The 14902-nt window shown below is 49.8% G+C and overlaps 1 protein-coding gene across 7 annotated transcripts in view; it reads right to left on the bottom strand.

Moving 5' to 3' along the window:
* kmt2cb (lysine (K)-specific methyltransferase 2Cb) overlaps nt 1-14902 on the bottom strand; it is a 36467-nt gene that overhangs the window by 7386 nt on the left and 14179 nt on the right. For 4 of the 7 annotated variants that reach the window (XM_049746367.2, XM_049746368.2, XM_049746372.2 and 1 more), the window contains 29 exons: nt 13913-14029; nt 13696-13800; nt 13466-13570; nt 13220-13401; nt 12966-13130; nt 12785-12891; nt 12566-12637; nt 12268-12480; nt 11786-11908; nt 11436-11567; nt 11217-11353; nt 10292-10484; nt 9730-9822; nt 9476-9523; nt 8766-8906; nt 8647-8679; nt 8405-8551; nt 8195-8336; nt 7876-8111; nt 7719-7792; nt 7112-7312; nt 4973-6874; nt 4462-4757; nt 2919-4369; nt 2567-2678; nt 2300-2369; nt 2164-2224; nt 1852-2084; nt 144-1733 (listed from right to left, as the gene is read on the bottom strand). In XM_049746367.2, the coding sequence (XP_049602324.1) occupies nt 144-1733; nt 1852-2084; nt 2164-2224; nt 2300-2369; nt 2567-2678; nt 2919-4369; nt 4462-4757; nt 4973-6874; nt 7112-7312; nt 7719-7792; nt 7876-8111; nt 8195-8336; nt 8405-8551; nt 8647-8679; nt 8766-8906; nt 9476-9523; nt 9730-9822; nt 10292-10484; nt 11217-11353; nt 11436-11567; nt 11786-11908; nt 12268-12480; nt 12566-12637; nt 12785-12891; nt 12966-13130; nt 13220-13401; nt 13466-13570; nt 13696-13800; nt 13913-14029 (8481 nt within the window). The remainder of the gene's footprint in view (nt 1-143; nt 1734-1851; nt 2085-2163; nt 2225-2299; nt 2370-2566; nt 2679-2918; nt 4370-4461; nt 4758-4972; nt 6875-7111; nt 7313-7718; nt 7793-7875; nt 8112-8194; nt 8337-8404; nt 8552-8646; nt 8680-8765; nt 8907-9475; nt 9524-9729; nt 9823-10291; nt 10485-11216; nt 11354-11435; nt 11568-11785; nt 11909-12267; nt 12481-12565; nt 12638-12784; nt 12892-12965; nt 13131-13219; nt 13402-13465; nt 13571-13695; nt 13801-13912; nt 14030-14902) is intronic. The other 3 variants (XM_049746370.2, XM_049746369.2, XM_049746373.2) reach the window with 3 other exon arrangements.

Genomic DNA, 14902 nt, shown 5'->3' with positions numbered 1-14902 from the left:
ATGTTTTAGAGACATCCGTCCATCGGGCCTTTGCCGACTTTGAATGGAAGGGAGGGCTCACTTACATCTGGCCCGTTTGTTTTAGTTTCTGCATGACTCACTCGGCTGGCCGTCTACCCACACAAAAGAACCAAAAGACTCACCCCGTTGCTGTCCACAGAGCTCTGCCTGAGGAGGAGGGCTTTGCAGTCGGCGGGTTCCTCTTCCTCTGATCGCATGCTCTCCTCCGACGGCTGCTGGGAGAACTCGGGCGGAGTCGCACTCTTGTTCTTCAGTAGGTGCTTGAGAAGCTCGTTGCCAGCTTCGCCCTTGTTTGGGCTCTGGCCGGCAGGGAAGGGCGAGGCACCCCCTTTGCCGCCGCCCTCCTCCTTGACGGAGCTCATCTCGGGCCCATCTCGTGCTCCGTGACAGTCGCTGCTGTCCGTCTGCTCCAACTTGATGTTGCTGAGGATCCTTTCATGCTCCTGAGCCTGCGCTCTGGCCGCGTCGGGTAAAAGTACAGCTTGTCCTCCGGAAAGTTGCCTCTCGAGCTCAGAGTGAGCCGGAGTAGAACATCCAAGCGGGGATCTGGACAGGTCGTGTTCCCCAAAGAGATGCGGGTTCCTGGTCGGCGTCGACGAGGTGTCGGAGACGCTCGGTGTCAGAGGGGCGGTGAGGTCCGAGTGTGGCGTCGAAGGCGTCTTGATGGAGTCCACATCGTCGTCTTTCTTCTTTTTGCGCGTTCTTTTCTTTTTCCCTTTCTCATCTGGTATGATGTTGGAGTACAGCTGGATTAACGATTGACCCGATCCGGGGAAGTTGGATGGGAGAGGTGTGGCCGAGTCGCCGGCGAAAGGCGGCGTGTCGCCCGGCATCGGCAGCATCATTCCCGTTCCGCCGAACTGACGGGGAGGTCTGGGCTGACCCTGCGCAAAGTTGGACGCCGGCAGGCCGAGGTTATCGGGTCCCAAGGCGGGCCCCATTTCCGGAGGCACCATCCCGTTTCCCATCATGGGCCTGCGTTCCCCTTGCATGAAGGTGCCGCTTGATGAGCACATGCCTTGCTGCTGAGGGAACACAGCCGCGTGCTGCTGCTGCGGCGGCGGCTGCTGCTGCACAGGAAGCCTCTGAGGCTGCATGAACTCCTGCGGCAGCTCCGAGTTGAAAAAGGGCATCTGAGCCAACGGTGCCATGTTCCCATCTGACCCCAGCATAGCTTGCTGCTCCATTTCCATGCGGTGTTTCAAGGCCCTCTGCCGTTCAACTTCCTGCATGAGTTGCACCCGCTGTCTCTCCTGCTGCTCCCGGAGTCTCTCGCGCCTCTCGCGCTCCTGGAAGCCCTCGCTGAATGGATTGTTATCATCGAATTTCACACCGCCCGCCTGTATGGCTTTGGGAGGAGCTGCTGCCATTTGGGCCTCCGCTGGCATTTGGGAGTGTTGGAGCATGGCGCCCATGGGCATCTGATGGGGTTGCACCTGCGGGGGCATGATGGGCGGCATGCCGGGCCCTCCCATGGGACCGGGAGTGCCGGGGTGCCAGCCCGGTGGCGGGTTGGGCATTCGTGGAGGGGCGGCGGCGTTTGGCGGCCCAGAGTGAATTGGCATTTGCATCACGGGGTTCACCTGAGGCTGGACCAGGGCTGGCCCACCGGGACCGGGCACTGGATGCATTAAGGGTGTCAGGTTATTTTGTTGCTGTTTCACTCTGTATTCCTCAATGAGTTCAGCGTGCTCTTTTTGTTGCTTGCGGATCTAAAACATAAACACCATTTTGTTTTACAGAAATGACAATTAAGGCAGATTTTTTTTTTTTTTTAATCAAGGGAGCATAAGGTTGAACATTGAGTGAAGGCGCCAGACGTCTTCTTACCAGCTCTAGTTGTTTCTGCACTACGCCCTGTTGCTCTGTGACATGCTTGAGCTGCTCAGCGTCCTCCTCAGGGAACTCTCTGCCCGCCTTCTTGGCCGTTCTCTGCTTAGCAGACAAAGCTTTCTTTGACTTCCTGTGAGCTCCGATCTTCTCCTCCAGAAACTTCTGCTGCATTTGAAGTAGTCGCTGAGTCTCCTGTAGCCACTCCTCATACCGTGCCCTTTGATTATTGTCTGAAAGAAGACGGGCATTGTTTGTTAGCAAGCCTGGTGATATAGGACATGATGCAAATGCCTCTGATGGAGAACTTACTGACAAATCCCGGTCCAAAATTAGGAGGATTTGGTCGTTGTACTTGTGTCAATCTGCCATCCTGGTGGAAGAGGAGATATTTGTAGGTCCGGTGCATCATTTATGCATTATAGGTGGCATTTTTTTCAAACATTACCTGTCCTACAACTTGCGGGGGAAGTGGCGTGCTTTCAGGAACAGGTGCTACAGGCCCAGAAACCGGAAACCTGTGAGACATCGACATCGAGACAAAAATAATCGATGAATTTGGTCACAGCTAACACAAGTTAGGTAGGGCCAACCAGCCAATGGAAAAAAGTTTTTTCTTTTTTTTCTTTTGGCAACTTGATTAAATAAATTACCTTGTTAGTCTACGTGTGCAGTCTCAGGCATAAGTACAAAAACAACAAAAACCAATTCTTACCTGTTCATGACTATCGGAGCCATTCCAATGTTGTTTTGAACCATGACTTTGTTGATGCCTTTCAGCGCAACCATCTTGGCTTTCATGATTGGGTCAGTAATCGCGTCGAAATCTTGACAATGACAAATCACAACCATTAGAAATTGTTAGTTCAACATTTAATCAATGAATGTACGCTTGTGGAGGTGCATCTCAATAAATTCACCATCAGGAAATAGTATAAATAATTAGAAATCAACATCATTTTAAAGACAGAAGTTGACCATCCGAAACGATGTTCCTACAGGTTTAATGCTAAATGGATCAAACGTATTGAGATGCACCTTCAACCAAAGGGCGGGAAAAAAACTACCAATGTTGGGGAAGAAAGAGTCACTGGAACGCTGTCGTATCATGGCCTGCATCTGCCTCTGCTGCTGCTGCTCTTGCTTCTCCTGATCTAAGAGGTCCTGCAAAAGGAGCGGCTGCTCCTCCAGCAGAAGTGGGCGGTGTTGGCCGTGCAAGGCCTGGTTCAAAACCTGCTGGTCGTCCCCAAAGGCGCTTATGGAAGACTCTGCGGCTCCAGTGGTGCTGGCTATTGTCTGATTCCCATGAGGGGCGGCGTGCTCACTTTCGGTGACTCGGTGAGTGACAGATTCAACCATTGGGTTTAACGACTGCTCTTCAGGCTGCTGCTTAACGAGTAAACTGGACAGGACAGGGGTAGAGTCAGAGAGGGCTTCTTGCTGGCTTGCTGAGACTTGGGGGGATTTCTGACAGTCTTTGACCTCGGTTTTAATTTCCTTCCCGTGGACCAAAGGAGTAGAGTCCTGTCTCTCAGGAGTGTCGAGCTTGACCTCCGCTGATGATTTCACGCCCGTAGCCTCCCTCATCTCCAGCGCTGAACTTTGACTGGGCTCCAGGTTTTTGTTCATCTCGCCAGGGTCAGCGCCGTCATCCATAGGGTCGCTGAGATCCAGTTCCTCGTTGAACATGTCTTTTTTGATGTCATCGAGATCGGGGTCTGTATAAGCGATGATGTCAAATTTGCCAGATGTCAGGAAGTCATCCAGGTGCAGGTCGTTTGTCTCAAGGTCTAGGTCTTTGCCATCTTCGGGATCCAAATTAAGGTTTTCCAAGTCAGCATCCACCAAGTCTTTCACCTCCACATCTTCCAGATCTTTCACTGCAGACTCCTCCGCATCCAGTTTCTCCTCTCCCGTTTCACCGCTGGCCACGGTATCATTCTGGCCAGCAGGGGGAGCAGAAAGGATGATGGACGCAGACATGTTCTGGGTCTCATTTGGAGCAGGCTGGCTCATGGATCTCATCAAAGGAGATTGTTTGAGTGTGCTGTTGGCTGACATTTGGGACTGCTGATGAAGATTGTCCATACTGGCGGAAAGGGGTGCATTTCCAGACTGGCTGGCCATTGGATCCAACATCCTGGGCCCCTGAATTAATGGAAAGCGGTTGTCTGGAGTTCCTGGAAAGCCTTGCGGCCTTTGAACTTGGATGTTGGCATCCATGGTGCATCCTTGCATAGCAACCGGTGGAAATGCCATGCGTGGCCTGTTTTCTCCTCTTTCTGCTCTGTGCCGCAGTTCGATGAAGGGCTGACCCATAATGTTGTGCTGCTGTACGGGCATACCGTGCGGTGGAAAGTGTTGGGGCAGACCCATGGGATTACCACCGACGCCCTTCGCCATTTCTGCAGACATGGATCGTCTCATCTGAGGAGGAACGTCCTGCGCCGGATGCTGTCCGCGGGGAAACAGTTCTTGGGCCGAATGCGGTCCGAGAGCACCGGCCGGAAAGGAAAACCTACAACGGGAAAGGAATGTGAGTACAAGGCCAGCTAGTCATCAATTGCGAGATAAAACTAGACAAAAAGTCAACATTGAAGCTGAACACACCTCGGTCCCTGGTGTCTCAAATTCAGATCTCCGGGGTGCGGGCCCCGAGGTATTTGTCCTTCGTGTCCTGCTGCAAACGGTCCAGGAAACCTCATTGGCCCTCTCATGGGTCCTTGTCCAGGATAAGGTGGAGGAGGTCGGTTGAACACGTCCCGCTGTTGTCCAGGGTCTTCTTGAGGCCACGGTCGTGGTGGTCTAGGAGCCAAGTTGCCAGGAGGCTCTTGAGGGCACCTCTCTTGTCGAATAGCACTCCTTTGTTGCTGCTGCTTCAGGATTAGTTCTCGTATTCGTTGCCGCTGCAAAACAAAAGTACAGCAATATGGAAAGGCTTAGAAATAAGCAAGGCTTCGCTAGTTCCTTCACCAAAACACACATGGCTTGTGAAAACATGATTGTTCTAAGAAATGAAAACACTAAAAAATGAGGGGACGGACACGGTGGCAAGAAATAAAACAAAGTGAGCAAGGACATCATCAAGACAGTAGCCGATGATAAGAACACGATTATGCACCTGTCTGAGTCTCTCTTCATTTTCAGCCATAGCAACCTGGGCGTCAGAGGACACAGCAGCCATTTGGGGATTGTTAGGTAGCTGGCTCGGGTCTGGAGGGACAAACGCATTGTTCCCCAGACTTGACTGATCTTTAACTTCCATCTTCTCCGACTGTTGACGAGGGGTCATAGGGGCTTGTTCAAACGGGTCATGACCAGGCGTCTGACCGTGTCTTCTGGAGGGTGACCGGGTAAATCCATCATCACAAGGATGCTTGGGTGTTTGTGAGCCTGCATGAGGGAAATGTTCCTGAAGCCTGCCTTGAGGGGCAGAGAATGAGTCCTGAGTTCCCAAAGATCCTGGCCTTAATCCTTGTCTATCAGGCCCAGGATGCAAGGTGCCAGGAGACTGGCCATAGTCATTTACCATTGTGCGGGGGTTGCCGACCTGGGAAAACATGTCATTACTTCCTGGTCGGGACGGGCCAGATGCATTAGGAAATGTCTCAAGTGGCCCTTGACTAGTGCCTGGTGACTTTGAAAACCTCTCCACGGCAGTAGGTCGGGGTGTGCCTGGTGGCTGAGCATAAGGGTCCACAGAGTGGGAAGGTGACATCCTCTGGTGGGGGAACTGATTGAGTCCGCCAGGGTGAGGGGTGGCGGGAGCGTGCGAGTAAGGATCCGAAGACGGGCTAGGGGTGTTTGATGGTTGATTATAATTGTCGTGTGGACGCGGGGTGCCGGGGGGTCTGGCATAAGGCTCAAAAAATGGACGTGCCTGAGGATTGGGTTCGGGCCGGAGGTTACCTGAACTGGCAGGTTGAGAAAAGGGGTCGTAAGTGAAGTGGTCCGGCCTCGGAGTGGAAGGCGCATGGGAATAAGGATTTCGAGACATTGGAGCCATTTGTCCTTGCTGAACGAACGGGTGTGCTTGAGCTTGATGTTGGCCCATTCGAGGGGGACTGGCAAAGTTGTCGTTTGCAGATGGTCTCGGGGTGTGCGGGGGCTGCGCGTAGGGGTCAACCTGTTGATTCTGGGCAAATCTATCTGCGGGATGTTGACCCGCTCGGTACAGCGCTTCGTGAGTCTGCGGAGGGGGCATTGGAGTCTTGAACAGCGGGACAGAGCCCGACTCATTACTTCCAGGGATGGGTGTCAGTAGAGGTCTGGAGTAAGGGTCGGACAAGATCATCCTGTTCTGAGCCATGCGTTGATAAGCCTCGTTTCTTATCATGGGCCGAGAGTATGGATCTCTGCCCGGCGAGCCCATGGGGGGTCTTCCCTGAGCAGCGTGGCTGGTCCTGGGTGGCCCCATGGGCTTCAGGAACGTGTCCATTTCTCCAGATGGCCTTGGAGTGTCAGGAGGTTTGGCATACGGATCGTTGCTCATTGACGTCGGAGAACCAAAGCTGTCGTGAGCAGGGGAAGGCCTCCCTCGGTCCTGCTGTTCCATCAGGGACGTGGGCGATTTACCAGATTCCATAGGCATTCGACGACACGCAGTCGGCGGTCTTGGAGTCCCTACCATCTTGCCATATGGGTCCCACGGAGAGGAAGGTCTGGAGCCAGAGGAGCCAGGTGAAAAGACCTGCGGCGACTGAGGCTGGGAAGACGAGCCGGAGGGAGGCGGAGGAGGGGGTCGTAAAAACACGTCATCCGAAGGACCCGACGTCGGCGTCCCGGGTAACTGCGGCCTCGCAAAGCCGTCTTTAGCGGCGAGCTGCTGCTGCTGCATTGGGGATGTGCTTCCGTTGCTCGGCAGCGAGGCCGGGCTCTGGTTCCCGCTGTTGCTGCCGTCTCCCTCAGTCTGCACGTTGCCTTGTTGCAGCTGCTGTTGCTGTTGCAGTTGCTCGTTCTTCACTTGCTCCAGTTTCTGAGTGGCTTCGATTTTGGCTTGCTGTTTGCTTTTCTGCCTCATTTGCTGTCGGAGAAGCAAAACAAAGTGTTCGGCGTTAGACGGTATGTCGGCGGCAACACGTGCGCCGTTTGCCAGTCTCATGCAAAAAAAAGTGAACTGGGCCTACTAACCGCCAATGTCATCGGGGTTAATGCGGAGGGATAATGCAGTTGTTTTGGGAGCTTTTACTAAAGCACCTCTTAGATGTCTTAATATTAAGTGGACCTGCTGCTGCCCTGACTTAATTGCATACCCTCTTACCTGTCTAAACTTCCACTCTTGTTCATGCTCTGACTCTTTTGGTTTCAAAGGGTCTTTAAACAGCAGTTCTGTGTCTAGTGGTATGTTGGGATCAAACACCTCAGGGGGCTGTGGATGTTGTGGATGGTGCCTCTTCACTGTCTCATTGGACATCTGGACTTTGTTGATGCGCAGGGCGGCTCGGTTATCTCTTGCCTTTTGCTGAAAGGCACATGGATACACATGATCAAGACAAGTTGTATATTGTAGACAGATGCCAAATAAAGAACTGGGTAATCCAACTCCAGCAATGGTATATTTAAAATAAAAAACATTCTCATAATTATTAAACGTCATTATATATCATATTCAATATTTTTCAACTCCGACTTAAGTTTTAGTAACTTCAAACACTTGTGCCTCATTGTTTTGGCCTTGGTGCACTGAGCAAGGATGCCAATATTAATTAGTTTGTGTTGGAACGGCCAGATTTTAATCTGTACTGGCAAGAGGCCCGACGCATTACACAAGTGTGTTAACGTGGCACTTAAAGTGAAATGCGGGGGCTTACACTCGGTTCGCGGTGCTTTCAGAGGGTGCGATATTCTCAAAGTATGAATGAGCTTACCACATAAGGGGCCCTGTCTTGTGAACTAGCTTTCCTCCACAGTTTTGCAATTTGCTTTACTCTGGTGGACCAGTCTGTCGAGCAGAAACCGACAATCAAAATCCACAGTTACATTGTACTTTGGTGTCAAAATAAACTATGGGTGTCATGCTCCAACCTGGGAATTCCTCTTTGAGGTTAGGAAAATTGATGTTGGTGTAAAGGACAGGCGCTACAGTGGCAAGCTCCCCGAGTGTCTCCTCCTTCTCCCACTTGAGTGTACTCCTTTGGGCATTGGACATGGCTTCAGTTTCCCCCTCAGGCAGCGATCCAGGTGGTGTGGGGCCGGGGCCATGGGCAGGGGACGGCCATGGACCGACTGCTTCTCGAGGCATTTGACAAAATTTTCTATCCCTGCGAAGGCAAATAGAACACTTTCAAATAAGGCAAACAAATGTGTGCAGATATTTGCAAGCTTCGTGCAAAACTAGCATTACCTGGGATTGTCACTGAAAGGCATACGGTTGAGGGGGGAGAAATTTTCCGGGATTAAAGGCCCTGCTCCTGAATTGGAAGGGAAACGGTAGCCTGGACCCATCATTCCGTTGATCATTGGCATCCTTGGAAACATTGGATTGCCTGCAGGAAGAGGAAATCATGCATGAAAAGATTCAGAAATAGACACGTGAATCTAACAAACAATGTACCTGTGTTGGGATGAGGGATACAAGTGCCAGGTGTGGTAGGGAGGGGCCCCGGACCTGGAGGATGAGGCAACTGTGGCGGCAGAGGTTGGCTTGTGCTGGGGCTGAGGACGGCCGTGAAGAGATCTTCTACATCCTTGCCCTCCAGCTCTGTAAAATAGGAACAGCACAAAACTCTGTAAGCCTGCTTAAAGAAAACCATTGATAATGATAAATGTTGCATCAAATCTGATCAAATGACAAACCTGGGATTTTGTACAGTTTGCTGAGGATTGATTCTGAAAAAGTAAAGAAAGATATTTTAGAATATTTCAATGTATGTGCATTCTTTGTCTCCATATGGCAAATGATGTCCCATACTTACCGTCGGTGACCATCTTGTCTAACTCTGGACTAAGAATGCCATCCAAGGGTTCTTCTGGAAGGCTTCGAGGTGTCCTGCGATCGGCCTGCGAGTGGGGCGGCGCTGGGGAACTCTCTGTGAGGGGCCCCACGTCCAGACCGGCTGTGGAAACAAACACCAGGGTGTCAAACATGCAGCCCGTGGGCCGGAATCGACTCACGAGGAGGCTCCGATGCAGCCACGCATTTGGTTTGTTATTTTTGTTGGAAAAGCAACACAGAGTTAGAAGAAGTGACATTACATACATACGCTCCCTAACAAATAAAAACAAGAAACCCAGATTAATAAAGCTCTTTCTAACTACATTTTGTTAGCAATTGTGACGCAATTTTTTATTATTGTGTAAACGTAGGATGAGTAATGTAGAATAAGGATACTTGTTATGAATTTCATGGAACAGGAGATCCAAGTAAATTTAACTGTATGAATTCATTGGCCGAAGTTTTGATAGCTTATGTATGTATTGCATTAAGGCATAAAAGGGAGCTCACAAAAGGTTAAAGAAACATTTGGAGGAAAACTACACACTGTGTTAGAGCAATCCAAGAGGTGGGGGGGGGGGGGGGGGGAACAAGCAACCTTACATGCAACATCAGAGAGACAGAAAGTGTAAGAAAGCAAGATGGGCATTGAAGCGAGGGGGGCGAGTAGACCAGTGAACCGACCCTTACCAAAAGGAGGTGGTGAGCCATCAACCTGGAAGGAGCAAAAATCAAGACCTAAAAGAACCCAAAACCAGATAACATGAGTGGAAAAACAACTTAAAAGGACAAAATATGATTTGGACAATGCAAACAAAGATAAAATCAAAGATGGACGAAAAAAAAAAAAAAGCAGAGACTTCTTTTTGCGGCTTAAGGCGTCTTGAAAACAAAACTTAACGGATTTGTCATTCCTGCCACTGCCTATAGAATTAAAGACGCACCAGAGTCACCGCTTGGCTTTCCGAGCATTCCCAAGATGTCTGCATCAGTATTCAAAACATCAGACAGATCAACTAATGGCTCCTCAGACGTTTCTGTGAATGGAGGGAGAGGAAGGAGAACAAAAAAAAAACAAGAAAAACAAATGTCACAAACTATAAAGGATGATGATGGTGAAAAAAAATGTAACAATGTAACAACCTTGGAGGGTTTTTGTTTGTGTAACAATCACAAATTGTATTGTTACATCTTGTTCTTGTTTGGAACAGACAAACTTGTACATTTGATTAAACTCTGAAGAAAGTCTGTTTCAGGAGTAGGACCGGAAAAAAAAAAAAAAAGAAATTTGAAGAAAGGAGCCACATTGGTCACGAAAACATTGTTGTGAAACGTGATTGTCACAAAAATCACAATAGAGGTGGAATGAATGACAAAATAAATGTCGGGATCTGGCTTTTGCAAGATGCTGGAAGTCGGCCATTCAAGTTAATTTCCAAATTGTCTGGAAGATGAGCCGCACGGGTTAAGCTGAATCGCCGAATGGCACGAGTGTGTTGTACGTACGCTCAGCAAGCGCTCCGCTGGGGAGGCACGTAGCAGGGGCGCTGAGCAGAGGGTCGGCCGAAGAGTTCAGGTAGCCGGCGGCGAGGCGCTTCCTCTCCAGCTGACTCTGCCCTTCTTCCATCATACCGGACTCCCCCCCTTGCTGTCTGCTCTGTTTGCTCTTATCCAGGAGGTCCTTTCCAAAGAACGCCTCCTGTGGACGGCAAGGCAAAGGCGCTCTTCAAGAACCGTCCCGCTACATCTCTTGACATCACCGTCGCAAAGGCACCTTCCCCGTAGGGAACGTTCAAACGCACGTTCAAGGACGATGAAAACACGGGCTCGGGAAGCAACGGTCAGAACGCAGCTCGCTTATCAAAGCTAAAACCACTTATTGCCACATATCGTCGGCAATCTGAGAAGACAAGTAGCGGCGGCGGTCCCAGCTGCACAAGGACATTAAAAGCCCAATGTGTTAGCGTTTCAATAATGAATGAAATGTGCTTTGCAGAGTTGGGACCTTAAGCTTTGACAGACTTGCGGTGGCATAAAGAGTGGCGCTGACAGCTTTCGTGTGGCTTTATGCACATATCTGTGTTTCGGCCAATACAAGGTGACAGTGAGATATCGTCCTGAGACAAGTCACATCCTTTTTAGCTTTTTTTTTGGGAGAAGGGGAGGGGTGACTACATCCAAAATGAGGGCCATTCAAAGAGCATGATATGAAAGGTCCTTCTGCCTCCTTAAAAAAAAAAAAAAAAAACTGTGCTTAAAATATCCTTAAGTGGTTTCCACGCAATACACTTTGAATCAGCTAGCTTCCCCAGGGTGAGATACAAACGCATCTTAAAATACAATCCGGACAAAGGAATTATGTTCCAAGAATAAGTTGACCAATCAAATTACAGACGAGTGCGACTGCTTTCATTTTGCCAAGGTGACATACCTGAAGGTAGGTGGGAAAAGCCTCCTCTAGTTTGGTTTTCTTCTTTCGGTAGCGTTTTTTAATTTTTTCCGCAACCTCTGCTCCAGGAGGTGTCTCATCCACGGGTGTGTCGGGCAGCGCTTCTGTCCACCCTCCAACTAAAAACAAAAGAACACACACAAATGTTTACTGTGGTTTTCTACAGTTAGCCTCAATGTAAAAAAGTATTGGGAGACAAACCTTCATCTTTTCCAATGTGACACTCCGACACAGACGCCGAACCAGATGAATCTTTTCTACAGAGGGTTCGTTTCGCCTTGCCTGGAGCCTGGCCCGGTCGGCTTCTCTGTCGCACCATGAAACCGCCGATGCCTTGAAGAGATTTGGTAGGAAACTTAAAGCGGGGACAATCTGCTTTCATCACAATCATAATGAGATTTTTATTAGTGCTGGATTTTGTGTGCAGCCTCATTGTCGGAGAGGCCCGCATCTTGGAGGGAGCACGCCGCTTGCTACGACCGCAGCGTCGGTCTTGTACTGTTAACATTTCATGCCTCAGAGGAGCTGTCTCCTTTAATCAGGTGCCCTACCCGGCCGATACGGTTTCCTCTTCCTCTTCTTGCTGCCGTCGACCCCCTTGGAGTCGTCTTCCGCGGGCTCCCGCTCCGGGCTGGAGTCGGACTTGCCCTCGCAGTCCAGGAGCTCCGTCTCCACTGAAGGAAGAGAACGCTGATGATGAGCGACAGGCCGGCGGTGGAGAAGTTGCCACGCCCAACACAGCACCGGGGGTCAATTCCGTCTGAACCCCTCTCAGAGGAAGGACATTAGCCGGATTGAAATCAACTTCATTTAATTTGCTCATTACTTCTGCGGTGGCTGTTTCCTGTTTTAATCTCTGCGCCCCCTTTCTTCGTTATGTAAAAATAGACGAGCGTAGCTTTCGTTTTGGAAACAACTCATGGTAAAACTTTCATTTCTTTCCTCCAACTGAATATAATTAAGTTTTCCAAGATCTTCAACTTCAGTGAGCGGCACCTGCATCAAACACACGTTAGCCTGAGTCAGTCACTACCTCTGGCATCCTCCATGTCCTCGTCCCGGGAGTGTTCCGAGAAAGGGTCCAAGGGAGCCTGAAGGACCGCCACGCTGTTCTGGTTGATTATCTTCAGTTTGAGCTTGGGCTTGGGCTTCCGGCGCCGTGACGCGGTGGCAGACAGGCTCTGGAGCTGACAAAGTCCCGACTCTGTCAAACAAACACCATCCTGGGTGTAGGTCCTGGATAGATCTGAGAGGATTCAATCATTGTATGAATATGTTAGCGAAGACAGGCAGCATGATCTTTTCCAAACTATTGTGGGTGGGCAACGGACCCATTTCTCTTGCTTTGGTGACAATCTGTGTCATGATAGCAGGCTCAATGGTGTCTCTGGGTTTGGTCAACACTGCAGAACACACAAAAGGAATAATATTCAAATATAAGAAGACATACGGTAGAAAAGTTGTTTTACAATATCACATGGGGGGGGGGGGTGAACATTTGTGCTAAAGGGCCTCAATGGATTTTCACATTTAAAGAAAACAACCACTACCTTTAGTAGTCTTAAAATTGCGGCACATTGTACAATCAAAGCAGTCCTCTGCAGCCTTCTCAACATCTTCCTCTGAATGGAGACCCTGACAAGAAGCATGAAACCATCTGCGGACAAAGCGACGCGTTTAGACACCATTTTCAAAGCTTGTCTGTTCGAACGCGACCGAGAGGCCGCGCACCTGTCGCACTGTCGACACTGGACAATAATGGTGCCTTCGCTGTAGACGACGAAGCAGACGGGACACATCGAAAGGCTGGCGCAGGGAGCGCACTGAGTGTAATTATTCTGCCAGTCACACCTCAGGCCCGGCGTGGTGGCGCCGCACTGCGTACACGACACACACCTGCAGAGCGCGAGGCAAAGCAAACCGAGGTCAATCTCGGCAGGTATCCTGACAGAGGACAAATCTGCCAGAAAATTGTCATCACTTGCCATTTGCACTTCCAGCTGTCTTTGGGGACGTTCTGCAACGGGGGGTTGAGGCAGTAGGTGTGGTAGCTGATGTCACAGTCGTCGCACAGCAGCAAGCGGCCAGGGTCGGTGGCCTGACCGCAGGCTTCGCACACGGTGCACTCTAAACAACGCCAGCCTTTACTCAGCACCACCTTGGTGATCTGAGGATGAAAAGAGTGTGGTGAGACGTTTGCGTGAAGTAGGTATGCTATCGAATGAGCGTACCTTTATGCCGACACAAAATGGATGGTAGCACTGGCCGCACTGAGCGCAAGCCAATAGACGGCCCTCCGCGCCAAGGCCAAAACTCCCACACACCACGCACATGTCCTGAAGGAAGGTAAGACTTCATGAGTAGTTTCTTTTTTTTCCACATTTGCCCATTTACATATATACGACTTGACTACATTGTAAAGAGCATCTGTTACATCAACTTGATATAAACAAGCAAACACCTGCTTGAGTGTGAAACTGTCATTGCTGGAAAATATGACCACTGTGTTGTGCATGGCATTCTCCTCCTCCTCCTTTATTGGGTACGGCGGTTCTATTGCGGTGATCTATTGGGACGACAAGAACAAATTCCTCATAAACACATGTGTGGAATTGTTAAAACAAAACAAAAACGTCAGCCCACAGGTTTGAAATCCAATTACACATTCAAGCACATACCCCAGGGACGATGCTGGGACACACTCCACTCTTGCCTCTGGCCCTGCCACGTCCGGTTCGACCCGACAGACCGGCCCCTCTCGGCCTTCTTCTTCCCGGGAAGGCCGAGCCTCGACCCTGTGGAGGCAAAGTAACCAGCGGGATGAGGATATGGAGCATCCATCCATCTATCCATCCATAAGCTGATGGGGCAAGATGGCCACAAAACTGGTTGCCAGTCAACCGGCGGGAAATTCTGAAGAGTGCATTAAGCAAGAGAAGCTTCCACGCCGGCTGTCCAGCGCTGAGTTACTACAATCAAAGTCTTTTTCAGGCTCATGCATGCAAGACGAGCAGTTAGCACAGGTGTGCAGAGGCGGAATGGCAATTATGTGTAAGGCAAGTTTAAACTTTAACAAACAGGATTCCCTGCTCATGCAAATGTATCAGTTGGGCGGGAAACTATCTTGATTAGCATGGCAAGAAGCAAGGCGCTAATTTGCATAGAACACCTCAAATATTTGGAATGAAATCTTAATCCAAAACTTGGAAGACAAACATTGCTGTCTGGACTACTGGTCTAGAAAATGAGGTCAAATGTGCTCTAACAGTGTTTACACTCCTAGAAAATGTCTTGGTCCTGTCAAAAGTGAAAAGTCTCTAAGTAAAAATCGATGGGACTGTCAAGTTTGATAAAGCGACCCTTGGCTCTTTTCCCGACACCTTTGCCGTTTACTGTACAGTCACCAGACGTACTGTACTGTACGACAATGCCGTTCGACTTTCAGCCAAAAGAATGACCACCAAAGATGACCCAAAATTTGAAAAGGGCATGAATCAAATAATTAACAAGACAGATGTTTGGCTGACAGATGAGACAGGGAACAATGATTGATCACCAAAGGTGATTGCCAAACTCTCTCTGTAAAACTGTGATAAAAAGGTCGCATTGCCGTACACCAAGCCCTAGATCTGCGAACGACCGAACAAACCCTTTGTCAATATCCTTCA

The sequence above is a fragment of the Syngnathus scovelli genome, chromosome 17 (assembly GCF_024217435.2).
Source record: "Syngnathus scovelli strain Florida chromosome 17, RoL_Ssco_1.2, whole genome shotgun sequence".
Taxonomy (NCBI): domain Eukaryota; kingdom Metazoa; phylum Chordata; class Actinopteri; order Syngnathiformes; family Syngnathidae; genus Syngnathus; species Syngnathus scovelli.
Note: the sequence above shows the minus strand (reverse complement) of the source record. Positions and strands in the feature narration are given on the sequence as shown.